Raw genomic sequence first — 21037 nt, forward strand, 5'->3', positions numbered from 1 at the left:
ATATTACTAAGAAAATATTATTTTTGTTTTTATATAAAAAATATATTACAATTTCGTTATTTAATTTAAAGCTATAAAAAGAGAATTTACGAAATAAAATCATTAAGTAGGTTCCGACGTGAACAAAATTGACTATTTAGTTACTTTAATCTAATTAAAATAGTTGTATTTAGAAAGATAGTTAATATTTTTTTTATAGTTAATTTGATAGCTGTGAAAACAAAAGTAAAATAATTATGAGATATTTTTTTTTATTAATAATTTTAATTTATTTTATCTTTATTAACTATTTTAGTTTTTTTTTTATAAAAAAAACACTGTAGTAGAGAGGTTAGTGGTTTGATGGACGACGCGTGGCGTACTTGATATACTAGACAGTGGAGATCTCCTTCCTTGCATGCAGAGTTTAAAAAATGGTTCACAAAAACACGCCCACCGTGGGGCTCGAACCCACGACCACAAGGTTAAGAGCCTTGCGCTCTACCAACTGAGCTAGACGGGCTTTTCCTTGAAAGGTTTTCCTAACCTTTTAATCAACAGTCTCAACACCATAATGTGTTCTTGCTTGTCAAAGATTTTATTCTAGGATGAAGTTGACAAATATCAGGTTAGACCAAGTTCAAAACACTATGTAATAATAGCAAATGAGTTGTCTCAATCCAACTCAGCTTGACATTGAGTTTAACTTAGTCATTCCAAAGAATTCTTCAAAATCAAGGGTGGACATGGCCCCCCTTAGCCTTATTGTGTCTTTGTTGCTGTATGTATGCATTCAAAAAAGAGTCTAATTATGGATGGGTGATCTTTGAGGTTAGATTCTAAAGAGTCAAAGTTCTAGTCAACCTTCGATAGTGTTATATAGCAATGCCTCTCAACCATGTAGCAATAAGTCTCAAATTCGCACCCACATTCCATTCAACTGGATTGCAGAATGTTGTTGTTTGGGCAATGAAACTAATTAGGAATTCCACTTCAATAATATAAATAATTCAATTTATTGGTCGCAGTATATAGTTCATCAATAAAATAAAATTAAAAAATTGATAATCATAACTACATGATTTCATCATATTTAGATAATCTATTTCAAAAGTATACTTATTGCCTATTCTTTGGAAAGTAAATATAAAAAAATTTGTAATTATAATTATCAATTTTTTTTCCATTAATTATGAGTCAATAAAAAAAATCGTTTAAATAATTAAAATAAGACTTATAATGAATCTCATAAACTAATCTACACCATGCATATCGATTTCTATATTCTGAGTTAGTATTTAAAGATTAAATTTTTTTTTCTAATACCATATTACATCATTTAAGTAGTATTCTGGCCCGGTTTTGGGCAAGCCCACAGAGTAGCTTCTTTGGGCCATCCAAAAAAGGCTGAAAATGGGATCTCAAAAATATTTATAATCTTGTTCTAACTTCATTAAAAAAATGCTCAATTCAATATTACAAGTTCGAAAGCCTAAATGAATGAAATGCCCAATTTAAACTTAATAGATAAAAGGCCCAATCTAAAATATAAATTTATAAAAAGGCCCAATACAAATTCATTATACAAATTAAAAAGACCCAAAAACTCGAGGCCTATATTCTAAAATAATTTTAAATTAAGTATAAAGAAATTTGAGGCGCTAACTGACTATCAAAATTGGAGAGAAAAGAAAGAAAGAGAGAGAAGTCCTAGAGTAAAGCAAATGCAAGTTACACATAGTCATTTATGTATTTAGTTAGGGGATTTGAAGAGGGATTTAGAAAAAGAAATAAAAAAGATAGGTGAAATGTGAATAAAATATAATTATATTTCACATAATTTTACATACCTTTTTCCTTTGTCTTTCCAGATTCCTCCCCAAATTTTCCAACCAAACACAGTACTAAAGATTAATTGAAGTTCAAAAGAAGAGAAATTGGAGGCCTAAAACTCAACATTATTAATCTTCTCTCAACTTTCATCCATCACAAACAGTGAAAGTATTTTCTTTTCCTATCTATTTTATTTATTGATTGATTTTACAAAACTATTTATCTATTTTTTTTTTAATTTATGAACATTTTACATATATTTTTTATTTTTTTTGTAAATTTTATTAGATATTTAAGAAAAATTTAATACACTTTTCGTACGTATCATTTTTTTTAAAAATATGTATGAAAGGCTCCATATCCACTTTGACATCTGAAAAAGTCAAATCTAGTATTGATATTATTCACAATATATACTAAACTATAACGTATCTCAATTATGAGATGAAAAAAAATTATTAATTATTTTTGAGTCACCATGTGACTACAAAGTAGACCAATCACAGATTTCTATGAAGTTATTAATTATTAAGTTTCTTAATCACTTAATATAAAATTGTAAATCTCATTTCATTAGCCAATCACAATATATATATATATATATATATATATATAAATACTGTTTTTAAACCGACCAATAACTTCTTCTAAATGAGTGATCCTATCTATCATATCATTTAAATTTTAATAAATACCGATGGAAGACATGATTAAAGTTGTTAATATGGCGATTCATTCTAAAAAATAATAATAATAATAATAATTTGTTGTGGCGGTTGATGATCCAACCAAAATGTTTCTACGAAAACACCCCGCAACTTCTCATCTCTTAATGGATAAAAGCCCCAATCTAAAATATAAATTCATAAAAAGGCCCAATATAAATACATAAATCTAAATTAAGATCTCATTTGAGACATGTTACTTTAATAATTTTTTAATTTTTTATGAAAAATTATATAGAAAAATAAAGAGAGCGATGTGATAATTTATTATAATTTTTCAACTTTTTAATTAAAATTGACAAATAAAATTTTTTAACCAAATAACTCGCGACTTATATTCTAAAATATTTTAAAACTAAAGTATAAAGAAATTTTAGGCTCAACCAATCTATCATCATAGTACCTGTGTCGCTGTTCGTGCCTCCTTTACTGACAATCAAAATTGGAGAGAAAAAAAAGAAGAGAAGTCCTAGAGCAAAGCAAAAGCAAGTTACGCATAGGTTCTGCTTGCTAGAATTTATTTTCAGTTTATTTTAATTTTTATTTTAATTTAAGTTATTTTGATGTATTTGGTTTAGTTTAATAATACAACTTATAGCTTTTTGTAAGTCAAAAATTAACTTATTCTTTGAGTAAGGGAAGAGAAGTTTAATTTATAAATAAAAAATCAGCTTATGTTCACAGTTATAAGTTATAAGCTGTTAGGCTATAAGTTATAACCAGTTTCTCATAGCTCTACCAAACGGGGCCATAGTCACCTAAAGATTAATTAAAGTTCAAAAAAAGAGAAATTTGAGGCCTAAAACTCAACATTATTAATCTTCTCTCAACTTTCATCCATCACCAATAGTGAAAGTATTTTCTTTTTCTATCTATTTTATTTATTTATTGATTTTACAAAACTATTTATCTATTTTTTTAAAAAAAATTATTAACAATTTTATATATTTTTTAATTTTTTGTAAATTTTATTATATATATTTAAGCAAAATTTAATAGACTTTTTGTAAGTACCATTTTTTTTAAAAAAAACCTATATGAAATGCTCCATATTTAGTATCCGTTTTGATCTCGGAAAAAGTCAAAGCTAGTACTGATAGTAATTACAATAAATACTAAACTACAACATATCTCAATTAAGAAGAGAAAAAATTATTGATTATTTCTGAGTCACTCCGTGACTATAAAGTAGGCCAATTACAGATCTCTATACTTCTTTAAGTTTTTTAAGTATTCAGTACAAAATTATGAATCTAATTTCATTCGTCAATCACAAAATATATATATATATATATATATCATATTCTTACCAACAACTTCTCCTAAATGAGTGACACTATCTATCTTATCATTTAAATTTTAATAAATACCCATAGAAGACATGATTAAAGTTTTTAATATGGCGGTTCTTTTAAAAAAAAAAAAATTGTTGGGGCGGTTGATGATCCAACCAAAATGTTTCTACGAAAACACCCCGCAACTTCTCATCTCTTACCTATCGACCCCGCAAAGAAAGTCGGTTTCTGAGAACCACCTCGCACCCTTGCCACGCGTAAAGCCCACGCCTATATACAATATAATATTAGTCAAAGACAACAAATTCTATACACATATCCCACCTTTTTCAGCTCAAATCCAACCCCAACTCCATCCATACATATCTGCACACACGTATCCACCTACTATCTCCACATAAATAAATACTTTCTTCTTCTCTATGTATATCTCATTCATTCAATTTAACTTAACTTGAATTCTGCTATTGATATTTCATATCCACTCTTAATATACTTTGTAATTCAATCTGTTCTGTACTATTTGCTTTAAAATGGAGAAGAGCTTAAGCCAGCAATACAAACGTGTATTCAACCACTTCGACGGCGATGGAAATGGCAAGATATCAGCTTCAGAGCTGCAACTTTGTGTCGGTTCAATAGGCGGCGAGCTTTCGCTTGAAGAGGCTGAGGCGGCGATCTTGTTGATGGATTCTGATGGAGATGGGTTGTTGGGGTTGGAGGACTTTGAGAGGTTAATGGAAGGAGGAGAGGAAGGAGAAGAAGAGAAGGTGAGAGAATTGAGAGAGGTTTTCAAAATGTATGATGTGGATGGGCGTGGTTGCATTACGCCTAAGAGCTTGAAGAGGATGCTTAAGAAGCTTGGCGAGTCGAAAAGCATTGGAGACTGTAAGTTGATGATAGCTTACTATGATCTTAATGGCGATGGTGTTCTCAGTTTTGATGAATTTAGGATTATGATGTCTTAGATGAGCAGAGATTACTACGTTGTCTACTTTTCTGTATATGCATTTGAATCTTGATGATCATGTTCACGCGGCAATGTATATATCTTATGAATAACATTCTTTCAGATTACTGTTCTTTTTTCGCGCCTTCCAGGCCAATGTAATACTTTTTTTTATTTATTTTTTAAATTTAATTTATTCTTATGATAAATTGTTCTTCAAGTGTTCGAGCATAAATAAGCATACATGGACGGGGCTAAAAAGACAAAAGAGTTTCATTATATTTAAAAAAGGGCAAATTATAAATAAATAAATAAAAGAAGGTAAATTATGCATATAGTCTCTATAGTTTGCACGATGTGTCCATTTGGTCCCTGCAGTTTCAATTTGTTCGATTTTACCTGTTAATTTAATGGATTGTATTATTTTAGTCTAATAAATAACGGTTATTAAGTTAATTTAATAGAAAGTTAAACAATGTGTTAATTTGGTCCCTGTACTTTACACGATGTGTCAATTTGGTCATTTTAGTTTCAATTTTCTCGATTTTGACAGGGACTACATTCACACATTATGAAAAATTCAGGACCAAATTAACACATTGTTTGACTTTCCGTTAAATTAATTTAACAACCGTTATTTATTTGACTAAAATGACACAATTCGTTAAATTAAGAAGCAAAATCGAGAAAATTGAAATAATAAGGACCAAGTTGACACATCGTGTAAACTATAGAGACTATTTGCATAATTTTTCCAAAAAAAAAAAACTCCAAGAATTCGTGTGTTTTTTAATTTAAACCTTAGGGCTTCAATTTTGACAAATTAAACTCTGGAGTTTCTTCCGTGTTTCAATATGAACCCCCATCTATATCCGTTCGATTGAACTAACGGAATTTGGGCAAAATTCTCAAATTCAAATATATACGTTCAAGCATTTGTATCTCCCTTATTGTAACTTCGTTTCGCTTTATTTTTGTGTCATTGAATTGACCTCATGACCTAGTTTTCATTCCACCCCTCATGCGCCTCGTTCCATCTCTTTTTTATTGCTGTCAAAGTTCTGAAAGTTAGCCAAAAAGATTATTATTATTATTTTTTTTTTTGCTCTCTGAACAAAATTTTTAGATTCAAGTACACATGTTTAAACACTTATATCTCTCTCGTCGTAGTTCTGTTTCACATCATTTTCGTGTCGTTAGATTCATCTCATGGTCTAATTTTCATTCCACTCCTCATACACCTTGTTTCACCTCTTTTTATGTGTTGTTAGAGGTCTCTCTCTCTCTTCTTTCTTTCTTCGTCTATCTTCTATCTCCATATTTCTTCATTTCTCATTTTTTGTCACAATTATTCTCTCTTTTCCTTTTCTTTCATGGCCCTTCCCCCACTCTTATGCTTCTTTCCATTCTTGTAAGTTATATATATATATATATACTTGACGACACCGCCACCGTTGGCGGTTCGATGGCCATCACAAGCTCAGTGGAAGGACCATAAAGGAAAAGGTAAAACAAGAATAATAGTGGAAAGAAAGTAAGAAGGAAGAAGCATGGAGATAGAAAATAGAGAAAGAAGGGGAAAAAAAAAGAGATTTTTTATTTTTTTATTTTTGGCCAACTTTTGAAGCTTTGACCGCATGCAAAAAGATGTGGAACAAGACATATGAGGAGTGAAATGAAAATTAGGTCATAAGATGAATTCAATAACGCAAAAATGAGGCGAAAAGAAGTTACAATGAGGGAGATACAAACACTTGAATATGTAGGTGTGAATATGAAAATTTTGTCCAAAGAGAGAAAAATCTTATTTTTGGCCAAATTTCAGAGCTTCGACAGTATGAAAAAAGGAGTGAAACATGGCTTATGAGAGGTGAAACAAAAGTTAAGCCATGAAGTAAATCCAACGACACAAAAATAAGGTAAAATGGAGTTTCGACGAAGGAGATACAAGTGCTTGAATATGTGTGTTTAAATCTGAAAATTTTGACAAAGAGAGAAAAATCTTATTTTTAGCCGACTTTCAGAATTCCAACGACATGTAAAAAGAGGTGAAACAAGGCGTATGATGGGTGAAATGAATACCTAGGCCATGAGGTGAATCCAACGACACAAAAATGAGACAAAACGAAATTACGATGAGAGAAATATAAGTGCTTGAACATGTGTGTTTGAATTTGAAAATTTTGCCAAGATTCCGTTCGTTTAATATATGAACGGAGGGTTCATATTGAAATACGGAAAAAATTTCAGAGTTTAATTTGTCAAAATTGGAACCTGACAAATTAAACCTTGGGATTTAAATTAAAAAACACATGAAATCCTATTTTTTTTTTGTAATTTGTCCTTTAAAAAATTATAATGTACCAACTCTGTTAACAATTTTATATTTTATACGAGATGATACATTTTTTACTTCTTTGGGTTTAACGGTTAGTGCAGTTTTCAGTTTCGAAGTCGAAAATCTATGAATGATCCTAAGCAACCTGCATCTTTGTTATCTATCTCGCATTTTTATTTGTTATCTATCTCGTATTTCATATTCACAATGAAATTTATTTCACCCGTAACGTGTTATTGTATAAAAGATTTTGTCCAATTCACTAATTCATGGCCTCTTTGGAAAAGATTATAAATAAAAAATAAAAAATAGTTTATTGATTTATTTGAGTCAAATTATTTCTCTATTTTTTTATACATTTTTTTTAATAAAAAATTAATAAACTAAAAGAAAAAACATTTCTCAAAATAGGCAAAAAAAAATTCGAAGTGGGTGCAGCTTAAGGGTAGGCAACGGTTTATCCAATCCGCAAAACCCGCCCAATCCGCCTAACCCGTATATAAATGGGCGGTTTCGCAGACACAATACATGCGGATGTAGTTTAAAATATGACATGTTTGCAGGTTACAGGCGAGTTATGGGTTTAACTCGCACCTGCAAGAACCCACCTGTACTTTTTTTTAATTATTTTTTTTTAATCTTAACCGTTGATTTCATTCTTATATCCTACCTAGATATTTTTGCCCAAAACAAAACACCATTTAGTTTTGAACTTACTCTAGCATTACCTTTGCTAATAGTATTATATTAACTAAAACTGAATAAATATTGATCATATTGTTATTGTTTCATAACTGAACTTGTCTCGGATGAAATGTGATTTGGAATTGTAAATTCCTTAATAAATATGGAGTTTTAGTTTAGGATTTTGAAATATATACCTGTGTTAGTTTATGATTTGATTTAAAATTTTGAATGATTTGTTTGTGTTATAAATTGATTTTGTTGTATTTTTAATTTTATAAGTTTTAATTCATTAATTATTAATGTTGGAGCATTTTAAAAAATGAGGAGAAAAGAGCTCAAAATAAATTTTTACAAAATGGGATAAAAAAGTTCAAAAATAAATTTTTGAAGAAAAAAGTCCAATCTGCAAACTGCCCACAACCGTCCACACATTCGCGAACCCTCTCCGTACAAACCGCAAACCGCACTGCGGGTGGTTGCGGGTTGACTTTTTCCCAAACCGCATAGAAGTGGGCAGGTTCAAACCGATCCGCAAATTGTCCAAATCCGAACCGCGGACACCCCTTGTGCAACCCGCCTTAATGATTCTTTTTGTTCACTTGGTGCCCTTCGCTAATTTATTCCTTTTTTTTTTTTAACGACAAATATTAGTTGTTAGTTGTTAGATTAGCATTTATGTGACAAAATTTCTTTACTTTTGACAAAGCACCTAAGTACTTGCACTCCCTTAATTCAACATTCCTAAGAAAAATTAAACCCATAAGCTCCTTAGGACTAAGCCCTACGAAAAATATGATGACCAATTAAGCTAAGCCCAGTTGGTTTTCGCTAATTTAATCCTTCTCTTTCTCAATTGCCTTAGCTTAGCACATTTATGAGAAGTTATATTTATTTACAACACAAAATATGTGTTCTTAAGTGCTTTGTTTTAAAATTAAGGTTAAGTTTGACATCTCTAAAAAAGTTGTTATCCTATTTAAGTCACATCATCTCTCTTCCACATCATTTCAAACCCAATTTATATTTCATAAAAAGTCAAAAAATACACTTATTTAAAATATCTCAAATAATCCCTAAATGTTTACACTGAGTTAAATTATTATATATAAAAATTTTATATTTATATATTATCAATCTCCCGATTAAATTCGAGAAACATCCCCAACAGCATCAACTCCATAAGACTAATTTGTGAAAAAGGTTTTTTCAACGCACCTTAATTCTACAAATATGCTGTATTTATTTATCAACAATACTATATGGGTGGGAAATTTTCGGACCACATTACCAACTCAGTAATTCAGCTGGAGAGCACTGGCAGAATAGATGGCATCTGACTGACCTGCAACAGAAATATAAGAATCCCGCGGTGGTTCATCCACCCGGGGGCACTCCGACGATCAAGTCAGTATATCTCTCAAAGATAATCAATTATTCAACTCACAAGCTTGAGCCTAAAAGGCATACCTTAGACCAATGGGGGTGCCTCTCTTTTATAGCCAACATAAACATATTCCCAATAGAAGCTTAACTTCTATGGACTCAGGATTACTGCTAATCTTGAACTCCCAGTAAGATTAAGATAAACTCTCTAAGAGTCTTATCTTAATACAAACTGAAATCTTCTCTCATTCTAGGACTCTTGTCCCTCATCCAGGTTGAGTTCCCTTTTCATTCTAGGGCTCTTGTCCCTTATCTATTTATCTCGGATTCCGACATCTTCGGAGATAACCTCGGCCTTGCCGAGATCACCTCGGCGTCACGACCAGGACACGTGACACCTCGGTTGACACGTCGACGTCACCTTGCCACGTGTTGGTACTCAGAAAATATATCCCCACACTATAAATTTAAAATTTAGACTTATGAACCTAGAATTTATTTTTAAAAAAAATTAATGGTTGAAATTTACTTTACTTATAGGTTTCACACTTTATCTATTTAATATGCACTATACAAACACATTCTAAATTAATTATGAATTGATACGTCTCGGTTCATGCCATTTTTCTTTCTTAATTTATTTTTTGGTGTAGAAGATTAATGAAGTTTATTGGAGGAGAAGTTAATTGGTGATCTAGTATTTACAGTATATTGTGATTGACAAATAAAATGAGACTCATAATTTTATATTAAATAATTAAAAAATAATAAGGAATATAATAATTTATAATTGATAAGAGTATAACAATATAGCAACCCTAAATCACGATATAATTAGGTCCGGTAGTTAAAAGTTAAATATTAAGTTAAATTTTACATAGTGGCCCTCACCTCTCTACATTTTTATATTTTTAAAAAAAAAATAAAAAAATCAAATTTTGACCAACTTTCTAAAAATTTTCATTAGAGAAAAAATTTGTTAAATTTATAATCCAATCAACCTACAACATGTGCCGAACTAATTTTTCTCATTAGAGAAAGGAAGAATGTGTTTGACTCTTGACTTCATAATCTAATGACCTACAACATGTGACGAACTGCAACACCCAAAAAAAAAAAATCAATCGGAAACGTGTCACAAATCGCACCGACATCTTTTTTATTGTGGAAGAACTCCACAAATATCACCATCACGAAAAAGTATTTTTTTAGCAATATTAGAGATCTCAAATATTCTATTAAAAGTTTTACCAAATGTTTCATATGAGTGTGGGATGTGTCCCATATGGGTCCCAACCTATGTGAAACATTTGGTAAAACTTTTAGTAGAATTTTTGAGACCTCTAACATTTTTGATTTTTTTTTTACTTGTGACCTAAAAGCTCAATTTGAGATTCATTATATACACAACGCGTGTGCATTAAATTTAGATTGTTAAATACAATATACACGTGATCCTACCAACTTGGCGTATCAAGAAACCAAAAGTCTAAGACCCGTTAACATTTTTTTGAACGCCATTAATTGACAAACAAATTTATGTAAAGAATTTTCTTATACTCGTGATTTATTCATTATAATAAAAATACTTATTATTATCTTCATTTTATTTTTTTTATAAATATTACTATCATATGATTCTTTTTATAAATTTTGTATAATAATTTACATATCATTCTCCTTAATAGAGACCCAAAATTTTATCTCAGAAAAAATTTACTGAATTTTAGAATAAGTTATTGAGTGATCTTGAGACGTTATCATATAATGCCCCAATTAGAATGTTTTTGGAAATTATTTATTAAGTAATTTTTTAATTTTTTATAAAAAAAAAAATATGTAAAAAAATAAAAAAAAATGATATGATAATTTGTAACAAATAAGCAGCCATCACTTTTGTGTCGTGCTGTAAGAGACAAAATGGAGATGGCAAATTATGAGTGATGTGCTATGCTTGTTCCAAACACAACCCCCACTCACTAACAGCAAAATTCCTCAAAAAAAAAAAAAAAGAAAAAAAAAAAGAAGCGAAATTCCGATCCTCCACAATTTTGATTTTCCCTTGCGATGATTGATCAATTGGATATTATTGTCTGGAAATCCCAAATGAAGATGTCCATGAATTGGTTTTTGTATAAGTAGAAGATCTGATCTCATTGTGCAAGTAGAAGAACTGATCCCAAATTGGATTTTGGGGTTTTGACAGCTAACCAAATATGAGCTTAATTTATCAAATGAAAAAAAAAAAAAAAAAGAATGATAGAAAAATCAAGAACTGAATTTAACTTCTACCCTACATTTATTGAGAATATGCAAAACAACATTGACATGATTCAACTTCAAACCTTCACTTAAACTTACAGTTTGCAGAAAAACTGTGTATGAGCTTCACCAAAAAGTACAAAAATGCCAAAACAAAGCATGACACTAGCAAAACCTATTATTTCATTACATTATTTATTTCATATAGTAAAACATTAACAGATCATTAGTGTACACAGTAAATGCGTTTATTCAATCATCATGCAAGTATCTTGCCTTTATCGGCTTCCTCCACGCTCTTTCTCAAGAGTGATATAACTTGGGCTGGCTCAGAAGCTCCTAAAACTGAACTTCCCGCAACAATGCAGTTTGCTCCTGCTGAAGCCGCCACGTCAATGGTTGAAGGCCCCAAACCGCCATCCACCTGCATAACAAAGTCAAAGGGCATCCAAAAAAATTGTCACTTTAAACAAGAAAAAAAAATTGAAAGATGTTCATAAGTATGTTCCATGTTTTAAGTATTTGGGTGCAGTGCATTGTCTTTTTGAGTCTACAAATCATCCAGCTGTGTCAAGAATGTAGTTCGCATTGAACCAGCAAAATAGTAGGTGAATTAACTATTATAAGCTCTAAATTCACATTAGCATTAATGTATATCAATCTCTTTTCACTATGGCTAGAATAAAGACGTCACTTAATAGATAATTTTTGATGTCACTGCTCTCACATTTTCAAAAACACATCTAATTGAGACCCACCTTCATCTATTAAGACAGGTATTTTCTCGTTATAAACAACTTCATAACGTTTTTTTTTCGATTCATGAAAATTCTAGCAGCAACGCAGTGTGTTTAGCGTTTCCAAAAAATCTCTGATAGGTTTCAAGAATCCATCACTAGATGCCAATAATAAAAAATCCCTAATAGCATTTGGTGTTTGGAGAGTTAGTTTCAGGTAGCTTCGATGCAGACTAGCAAAACAGCAACATGCATAGTGAATTCAATCACGGTATTCAAGTAGAATATAAAACTAAAGCATCACAGTTAGAAATGGGCTTACCTCTATATCAAGTGATGGATACGTCTTTCTGAGTGTGCATACCTGAAAACCACAGTTACGGACAACCAAAATGAGAAGGATGGAATAACAACATCAATAGAAAGAACAACGGTGTTTATGCACCTTATCCATTGTTTCTGGCATGAACTTCTGTCCACCAAGTCCAGGTTCCACAGTCATCACAAGAACCATTTCCACAGGATTTTCACCATCGAGCTGCAGAGTAGGAAACTGCTAAATGCTAGCATACTCTACAGAAGCATTTAGTTTCTATTTAATGACAAATAAGGATCAAACAATCTTTATTTTAATTTCAATGTAACTCTACTCCGCTAACGAAGCATGCAAATTTGTTTCTACTCACCAACACACGTTATCAAATAATCTTTAGTTTAAATACATCACTGTAACTTCTTCACTTTGTTAAAGGGAAAATGCCAGGTAAATATCAAAACTTAAGAACTTAAAATAACAAGAAATAAGGCAAATGCTTACAAGTGGATACACATCTTCAATAGGAGTTCCAGGCTTTAAAGCCACACCAGGACTCATACCCTTTGACATAATCTTTTTTTTTTTTTAGATAGGATACCCTTTGACATAATCTGTTTGACAAATGTGTGGGTGATTTTCCGACCACACTGCCCGCTTAGTTACCAGCTGGAGAGCACCGGCAGAATAGATGGCAGCTGACTGACCTGCAACAGAAATATAAGAATCCCGCGGTGATTTCGACCACCCGGGGGCACTCCGACGATCAAGTCAGCATATCTCTCAAAGATAAATCAAGTACTAAACTCACAAGCTTGAGTATCAAAAGCATACCTTAGACCCATGGGGGTGCCTCTCTTTTATAGCCAACATAAACCTAGTCTCAATAGAAGCCTGACTTCTATGGACTCAGGGTTACTGCTAATCTTGGACTCACACTTGAATTAGGATAAACTCTTTAAGAGTCTTATCTTAATCCAAACTGAAGTCTTCTCCCATTCTAGGACTCTTGTCCCTTATCCACTTATCTTGGATTCCGATATCTTCGGAGATAACCTCGGCTTTACCGAGATCACCTCGGCGTCACGACCAAGACATGTGGCACCTCGGCTGACACGTCGGCATCACCTTGCCACGTGTTGGTACTCAAAAAATATATCCCCACAACTGCCCCCTAGGTTCTATTACCTCGGTATTCTGAGGTGATAGAACCTACACTGTTCGTTCATTTGTGCCCCTCTGTCCGAGATCGAACTCGCCGACCTCAAAGTTCCTTGGACCTTACTGTCCACTTGTGTCAAGTATCAAGCTTCATGTTTTCCAAGCTGCTTGAAATCACACCTCCTAGCAGAGGTTCTGATTCCATTAATTCGTAAACTCCAAGAGCTTTGCAACTGCTCCACTCACACTCTCTGGTGAGTTCCCGATTTCCAGTCATCTATTTGACTCCGGCGATTTTCATATCGGCGTTCATTTCACTTTGTAGGTTCATAAACTCTTTATTTGCTATTAAGCTCAATCTTTCATAAGTCTTTTGAATCTGTTTACTTTAAATCTGTTTATTTGCCATCTGTTGCCTTCTATTTTCATCTGTCTTCAAGTCTTGAATTGTTTGAATGCCTGGCACTTGTTCTTGTCATATCCGCTTTCTGTTGCTAGCATTGTGTCTGGGTCATTACTTTTTTGTTCTTTACATACTTACTTAGTGCCTGTGCACTTGGCTTTATTTTTGAACTTTGTCATCTTCTTGACTCTGATTTTTCTTTTCTTGTTTTTTCTTGTTGTATTTCCAGATTCTTGTCTTCGTTTCTGTTTTCTGCATAGTCTTAGAACCACGTCCCTTCTTAAAATTGTCGCCGAGATCATGGTAGAGAAACTCTCCCAGCTAACTTTTTTGTTTCTGAAAAATGTCTGTTGTTGGCCGATGTTAACATCTCTTGCTCCTTGATTATCATTCCTTTTTTCACTGTATTTGATAGCCATGTCGGGTAATTGACTTCTCGGATGGCCCTGAGCTCCAGAAGTCTGTCTACTTCTATTGCTTCGACGTGCATCAACGTTGGCCTCTTGCTCGTTGGAGTACAGGTTTGGTTGACCTGTCGACGTTCAATTTGCAACACGTGACCTCGGGGTCAATGCCAGGCATTTCGTAAGGTGTCCAAGCAAATACCTCAATGTTTGCTCTCAAAAAAGCTTCCAATTCCCTTTCTTCTTCTTCGGCTAAGCCTAAGCCGAGAAGAAAGAAGCGTTTCTTGATCATTCTCCTGGACGAGGGCTTTCAGTGTCTCTTCACACCTCTCGACTGGTTCCTTGCTGACATCATCTAGTACCTCTATGTCCTCGTTTTCAATCTCTGCCTTCTCTAGTTCTCGAATGTTGCAGGTGGATTTCATTGTTGCCATGGAGCAATTCTCCGCCTGCAGTTGATCCCCTCTGACTTCTTCAATCCCATGTTCTGTTGGGAACCGCAGTAGTTGATGCAACGTTGAGGGAACTGCCCCCATTGTATGCAGCCATGGCCTTCCCAAGATGATATTGTATGGTGAAGGCGTGTCAATCACCATGAATTCTGTCTTGATCTTCTTCTAACTGCTATTGCATGATTCTATACTTAGAATATTTTGCATGCCTTTCATACTTTGCCTCCTTTGTGCAATCTTCTCGGGGTTACATACCTCGGGTATAATAGCTAAAAAACTTTTACTTCGGTAAGATACTGACCTGCAAACTTTTCATAAATTCTAACAAGTGCGAAAGATATACTACTCAATGTTAACTTTGCAAACTTTTTCTCAAGTTTCAACAAGTGTTTAAACGGTGATCTCGGTCTAGCTGACTTGTAAATTACTACAAATTTCAACAAGGATTAACATATACTGTAACAGGGATCAACAAGGATTAACATAACAAGTGTTAAACAATAATCTATTTGTAAATTGTTACGAATTTCAACAAGTGTTTAAACAACATACTTAGCTTTTTCCTCAACCTGTAAATTGCTGCAAATTTCAACAGATGATTATATGTCGACTTAACGTTATCTTGTAAATTGCTACAAATTTCAACAAGTGTTAAGCATCTTCTCTGTTTTAACCAACTTGTAGATTGCTACAAGTGTTTAGCAATAACCTCGGCTTTGCTTCAACTCGTAAATTGCTACGAATTTAAACAAGCGAAGAGAAACAGTAATCTTGGCTTAACTTCAACTTGTAAATTGCTACAAATTTCAACAAGTGAAGATAAGGAATAATCTCAGCTTAACTTCAACTTGTAAATTGCTACGAATTTCAACAAGTGAAGATAAGGAACCATCTCAGCTTAACTTCAACTTGTAAATTGCTACAAATTTCAACAAGTGAAGATAAGGAACCATCTCGGCTTAACTTCAACTTGTAAATTGCTACAAATTTCAACAAGTGAAGATAAGGAACCATCTCGGCTTAACTTCAACTTGTAAATTGCTACAAATTTCAACAAGTGTTAAGCAATACTTTTCGGTTTAACCAACTTGTAAATTGTCCACAAATTTCAACAAGTGGTAAACACATTCTTCTTCTCTGCGCCCCCAATGTGAACTTAAAATCCATTTGGGTTCTCATCATACATGTAGCTTCGACCTTGTCGCCGAGGTTGAATTCAAGCCGAGGTTGTCGGCCTTGGTTTCTCTATTTGGCTCTAACCTGAGTTTGATTTTCGGCCTCGCATCGGCGAGCCGTTTCTCTTTTCTTGTTCCGATGCCTTTGTTCCCGGCATGTCCTCCTTGGCCCTAGCATACGTCTCAATTCTGGCCAACTTTAGTCTAATCTTGTGTGTTTCCTTTTTATCTTCTGGGATCTGAGATCTGCTCATTGTTCTCTTCTCTTCTCGGACTCAGGTGCCGAGATCTTATCTTCTGGAATCTTGGATCTGCTCACTCAAGTTGAGCGCTTCTTTTCTCGGACCTACTCATCTAGGTCGAGATCATGTCTTCTGGGATCTGGGATCCGAGTTTTGCTCACTCAAGTTGAGCTCTTCTATACTTGAATGTTATCTCCTTGGGAGTGCTCATGCCCCCTGTCTTTGCATCCCTTCTGGAAGGGTCTTCGTTCCTCCGCAAGTATCTATCCTTCCATACCTGGAGGTCATCTTCGTTGTAGTATCCGCTTCGATCTGTTGTCTTTGGTGCGTCACCTTCCTGGCCGGCGTCTTTCACTCTGTGACTCTGGTCACGAGTTTCTATGTTGCGATCGTCCCCTTCAATGTCGAGATTGATAGGTCTCCCACTCTTAATAGGAGCATTGTTTCTAATCTGATCCTTCTGTCCGTCATTGGCCATCTATTCTTCTTTCTTTCCCACAGATGGCGCCAAATTGTGTGGGTGATTTTCCGACCACACTGCCCGCTTAGTAACCAGCTGGAGAGTATCAGCAGAATAGATGGCACCTGACTGACCTGCAACAGAAATATAAGAATCCCGCGGTGGTTTCGACCACCCGGGGGCACTCCGACGATCAAGTCAGCATATCTCTCAAAGATAAATCAAGTACTAAACTCATAAGCTTGAGTATCAAAAGCATACCTTAGACCCATGGGGGTGCCTCTCTTTTATAGCCAACATAAACCTAGTCTCAATAGAAGCCTGACTTCTATGGACTCAGGATTACTGCTAATCTTGGACTCACACTTGAATTAGGATAAACTCTTTAAGAGTCTTATATTAATCCAAACTGAAGTCTTCTCCCATTCTAGGACTTTTGTCCCTTATCCGCTTATCTCGGATTCCGATATCTTCGGAGATAATCTCGGCTTTACCGAGATCACCTCGGCGTCACGACCAAGACACGTGGCACCTCGGCTGACACGTCGGCATCACCTTGCCACGTGTTGGTACTCAGAAAATATATCCCCACAACAAGTTCTTGGCAATTGTCTGTAAAAGGCAAAACCATGTAACCCTTCCATCATCAAAAAATTGAGAAACAAACAAACACCCAGAAAAACGAAAGAACAATCCGGACAATAGAGTAGCACACCTTTGGATACCTCAACATGAAATGTAAAACCGGAAGCACCAGCTTTTCCAAAAGGTTCCACATAATCAATAGGATTTGTGACCATAAGGTGACAATCCAAATACGCCCTTGAAGAAAAGAAGAAACCATACTTGCTCTTTCTAAACTGAAAATATTCCAACACCCTTTTGAAGTTGATATTTAGAATAATTTAGAAGCAAAGTGACATTACTTTGTGTGCTTTCTAAGACTTTGAATGACAGGAGCACCAATTGTGAGATTTGCGACAAAGTGTCTGTGAAAAAGAAAACCCAACATAAGTTCAAACAATAAAATTGTTACAAGTTAGAGATCCCATTACTGGCAATGACGGGTAAGGATATTATGGTTTTAGCCAAGAGTCCAACCTACCCATCCTGCAGATAAACCAACATAAAACCCAGTAAGTTTTTTTTTTTTTGGAAGAAAATTATTTAAACTGATAGAGAAAATCAGTTCAACCAAATGAACATATACCAGCTGCCAAAAAAGAGAAAAAAAGAAGAAGATAAATCTAGCATAAATCCTAGCTAAGGTAGAAACTAGATTTGTTTGGTATAGTTTTCAAAATTTCCTTATTAGTTTTTTGGGCAAATTGTACTAACGGTCCCTATAATTTGAGTTTTGTGTCACTTTAGTCCTTGATTTTTCAATTGTGATACATTTGATCCTAAATTTTGAATCTTATTCCAAATAAGGACAATTGAAGATACCATTGTTTAATTTCAAGGGCAAAATCGTCAATTTGATAAAATATAAATTTTACAAAAATAAATGTCAAAAAATATTTTTGAATTTTTAAAAATTATTTCCACACTCTAAAGATAAAATTATGTAAAATTTATATAACTTTTAGAAATTTATTTATTTATTTTATCAAATTAATTTTTATTATGTGTTTGGATGATAATCATGTAATGAGTGATTGTTTTTATTTTCATTAAATTAGTTTCTATTTTTTCAAAAGTCAAATATGACGACAACTTTGATATCATTATCAAACCTATCTATTAAATCAAAAAATTCAAAATTAAAAACAATTTATATATTAAATATATCGATTACACATTAAAATTTTAACAAACATCCATTACATAATCATCATCTAAATATATAGTAAATATTAATTTGGTAAAAAAAAAATGCTTAAAAGATTTATCAATTTTACATAATTTTATCTTTTGTGGATAGAAATAATTTTTAAAATTTTTAAAATATTTTTTTGACATTTATTTTTATTAAATTAGTTTATATTTTATCAAATTGGTAATTTTACCCTTGAAATTAAGCAATAATATTTTTAATTGTTCTTATTTAGAACAAGTTTCAAAATTCAGATCAAATATGTCACAATTAAAAAATTAAAACCAAATGAGATGAGTTTTCCAAACTATAAAACTATTAGTATAATCTGTCCTTAGTTTTTTGAAAAAGTTAGGAACCTAGATTTATGGTCCCAGAATTTGTTCATGATGGAGATCAAATTGAAGCGTAGATATATAAGTGAAATGAATTTGAACCGTAGTTACTATTTATGAGTAAATTGGTTAAAAAATTCTGGTTTGTACTCCTCTGTTAGTTTTTTGTGGTTTTGGAAACAGAAATGCAAAATCTCGAAACACCCATTGCATTCGTATCACTTTCTTTCTGTCTTTTTTACCATCACCCCGAAACATATACTGAAAAACCAAATCAAAATTAACACTATGTTTGGAACCGAGGAGAAAAAAGAAAAGAAATAATTACTTAAATTATAAGAGAAAAAAAAAATTGTAATTTCTCTCATTCTTGTTTGGGTAATTAACAAATAAAAGAAACGAAATGATTATAATTTCTCTCTTTTATTTGGTTAGATTTAAAAGAAAAAAAATAAACTGTTTTATGTTATATTACCAAAATAACATTTTTATATTTTGAGGATATAGGTGTCAATCATTTTATTTCTTTTATTTTTATAGAGATAAAATTGGTATTATGAAAATATAAAAATCTTTTGATTTCTTTTCTCTTCCAATCTCTCTACTTTTAGGAAGATTGAAAATGAGGATTATAAGGTAAATAAGTTTCTCTCAATTTCTTTCCATTTCTCTTTACTAAACTTGTCAAAACAAGTAAAGAAAATATATATCTTTCAATTTCCTTTCTTTTATTTCCAAATCACCCAATCTAAACATAGTATAACAGAAAAGAAACTATGAGAGAGAGAGAGAGAGCATGATGTCCATGTGAAGCCAATCGACGCCGAAGTGAAGCATGCGATGGGCCTTAGAGACCAAGTTGGCGAAGTCCGATGACAGCATCGACAGTGCTATCTTCGCTGTCGGCATCTTTTGGCCTTGGAATCCACTCCGAGATAGATCTGTTGCTGCTGGCATGTGGATGTGAATGTGGATGTCCTCCTGACGATGTCCGTTTTTAGACTAGCCCCATTGGAAAGTTACTATTTTAATTTTTGATTATTTTAATAAGTTGAAATTTTTATTTTTGAGAAGATAATTAATTTTTTTTGTAATTGAATGTCACGTTTGTACAAAAAAAAAAAATTATGAATTTAATGTAACATTTTTTTTTTTAATTATTTCAATTTATTTCATTTTTTTATAAATTTTAACCAAAAAATAGTCCAAATCAACATGCCAAACACTCCCATTAGAATAATGTAGAAATCTCAAAAATTTTACTAAATATTTCTTATGTAAATCTTATATAAATCTCATCTCTATATAAAAAATTTGATAAAAATTTTAATAGAAATCCCATCTCTATATAAAATATTTGATAAAAATTTTAACAGAAGTTTTTAAATCTGTGACATTTTTACTCCCGTTATATTTTGCTTCTTTTACTTACCTACCTACCCCGTCGTCTAATTTAATTTGACGTTGATCATCCAACTTGAAAGATGCTTCAAGCCCATCAACTTGTTTAAGCCCAGGTCGTTCCATTCGGCCTCCAAATTTATATTTTTAAATATTGCTTAAGCCCATCAACTTGTTCAACCCCATCAATAGTAAGTACGGGCCTATACTGATCCAAATGAGGGTTCAGTCTAGGGGTGCAACTCGGGCGGGTTCGGTCGGGTTGGGGGTCTGCCCAAGCCCGACCCGAATTGTATTTGGCACTGCCCAAGCCCGCCCAAGCCCGACCATGAACCCGAACATTGTTGCCCAAGCCCGGCCCAAGTTTTGTATTTTGAACTCGGGTTGCCCGAATTGCCCGAATTGCCCGAGTTCAGAAACCTGTAGGTAGATCTAAGGGTAGACATAAAAGATGCTAATCTAATGGTAGAAAACTAACCAAAAAAAAATAAAAAATAAAAATTAAGACTAACTCTTTTACTTAATAGAAGACTAACCAAAAAATAAATAAATAAATAAATAAAAATTAAGACTAACTCTTTTACTTAATTTATATATATTACATAATTTATTAAATTATATATATATATTATATATTATATATTATATAATTTATATAATATATTAAATTGAATTCGGGTTCGGGTT

At 32.8% G+C, this 21037-nt stretch overlaps 2 protein-coding genes and 1 non-coding gene across 3 annotated transcripts; 1 reads left to right on the forward strand and 2 right to left on the reverse strand.

Annotated features, from left to right (window-relative positions):
* Nucleotides 1-429: 429 nt before the first annotated feature.
* On the reverse strand, nt 430-502 carry TRNAK-CUU (transfer RNA lysine (anticodon CUU)). The gene has a single exon. It is a non-coding gene; the product is annotated as a tRNA-Lys (tRNA).
* Nucleotides 503-4137: 3635 nt separating this feature from the next.
* Nucleotides 4138-4915, forward strand: LOC114286337 (putative calcium-binding protein CML23). Its single transcript, XM_028229528.2, has one exon. The coding sequence runs from the start codon at nt 4366-4368 to the stop codon at nt 4798-4800; it is 435 nt and encodes a 144-aa protein (XP_028085329.2). The 5' UTR covers nt 4138-4365; the 3' UTR covers nt 4801-4915.
* A 6550-nt stretch (nt 4916-11465) lies between these two features.
* On the reverse strand, nt 11466-19858 carry LOC114284554 (ribulose-phosphate 3-epimerase, cytoplasmic isoform). Its single transcript, XM_082867645.1, is given in 8 exon segments — nt 11466-11875; nt 12511-12552; nt 12634-12726; nt 13006-13082; nt 17390-17410; nt 17514-17620; nt 17725-17787; nt 19725-19858. Coding segments are annotated over 8 exon segments (702 nt in total). The 3' UTR covers nt 11466-11710.
* Between the last annotated feature and the right edge of the window lie 1179 nt (nt 19859-21037).

The sequence above is a fragment of the Camellia sinensis genome, chromosome 4, assembly GCF_055761805.1.
Source record: "Camellia sinensis isolate YWXY chromosome 4, ASM5576180v1, whole genome shotgun sequence".
In the NCBI taxonomy this organism is placed as follows: Eukaryota; Viridiplantae; Streptophyta; class Magnoliopsida; order Ericales; family Theaceae; genus Camellia; species Camellia sinensis.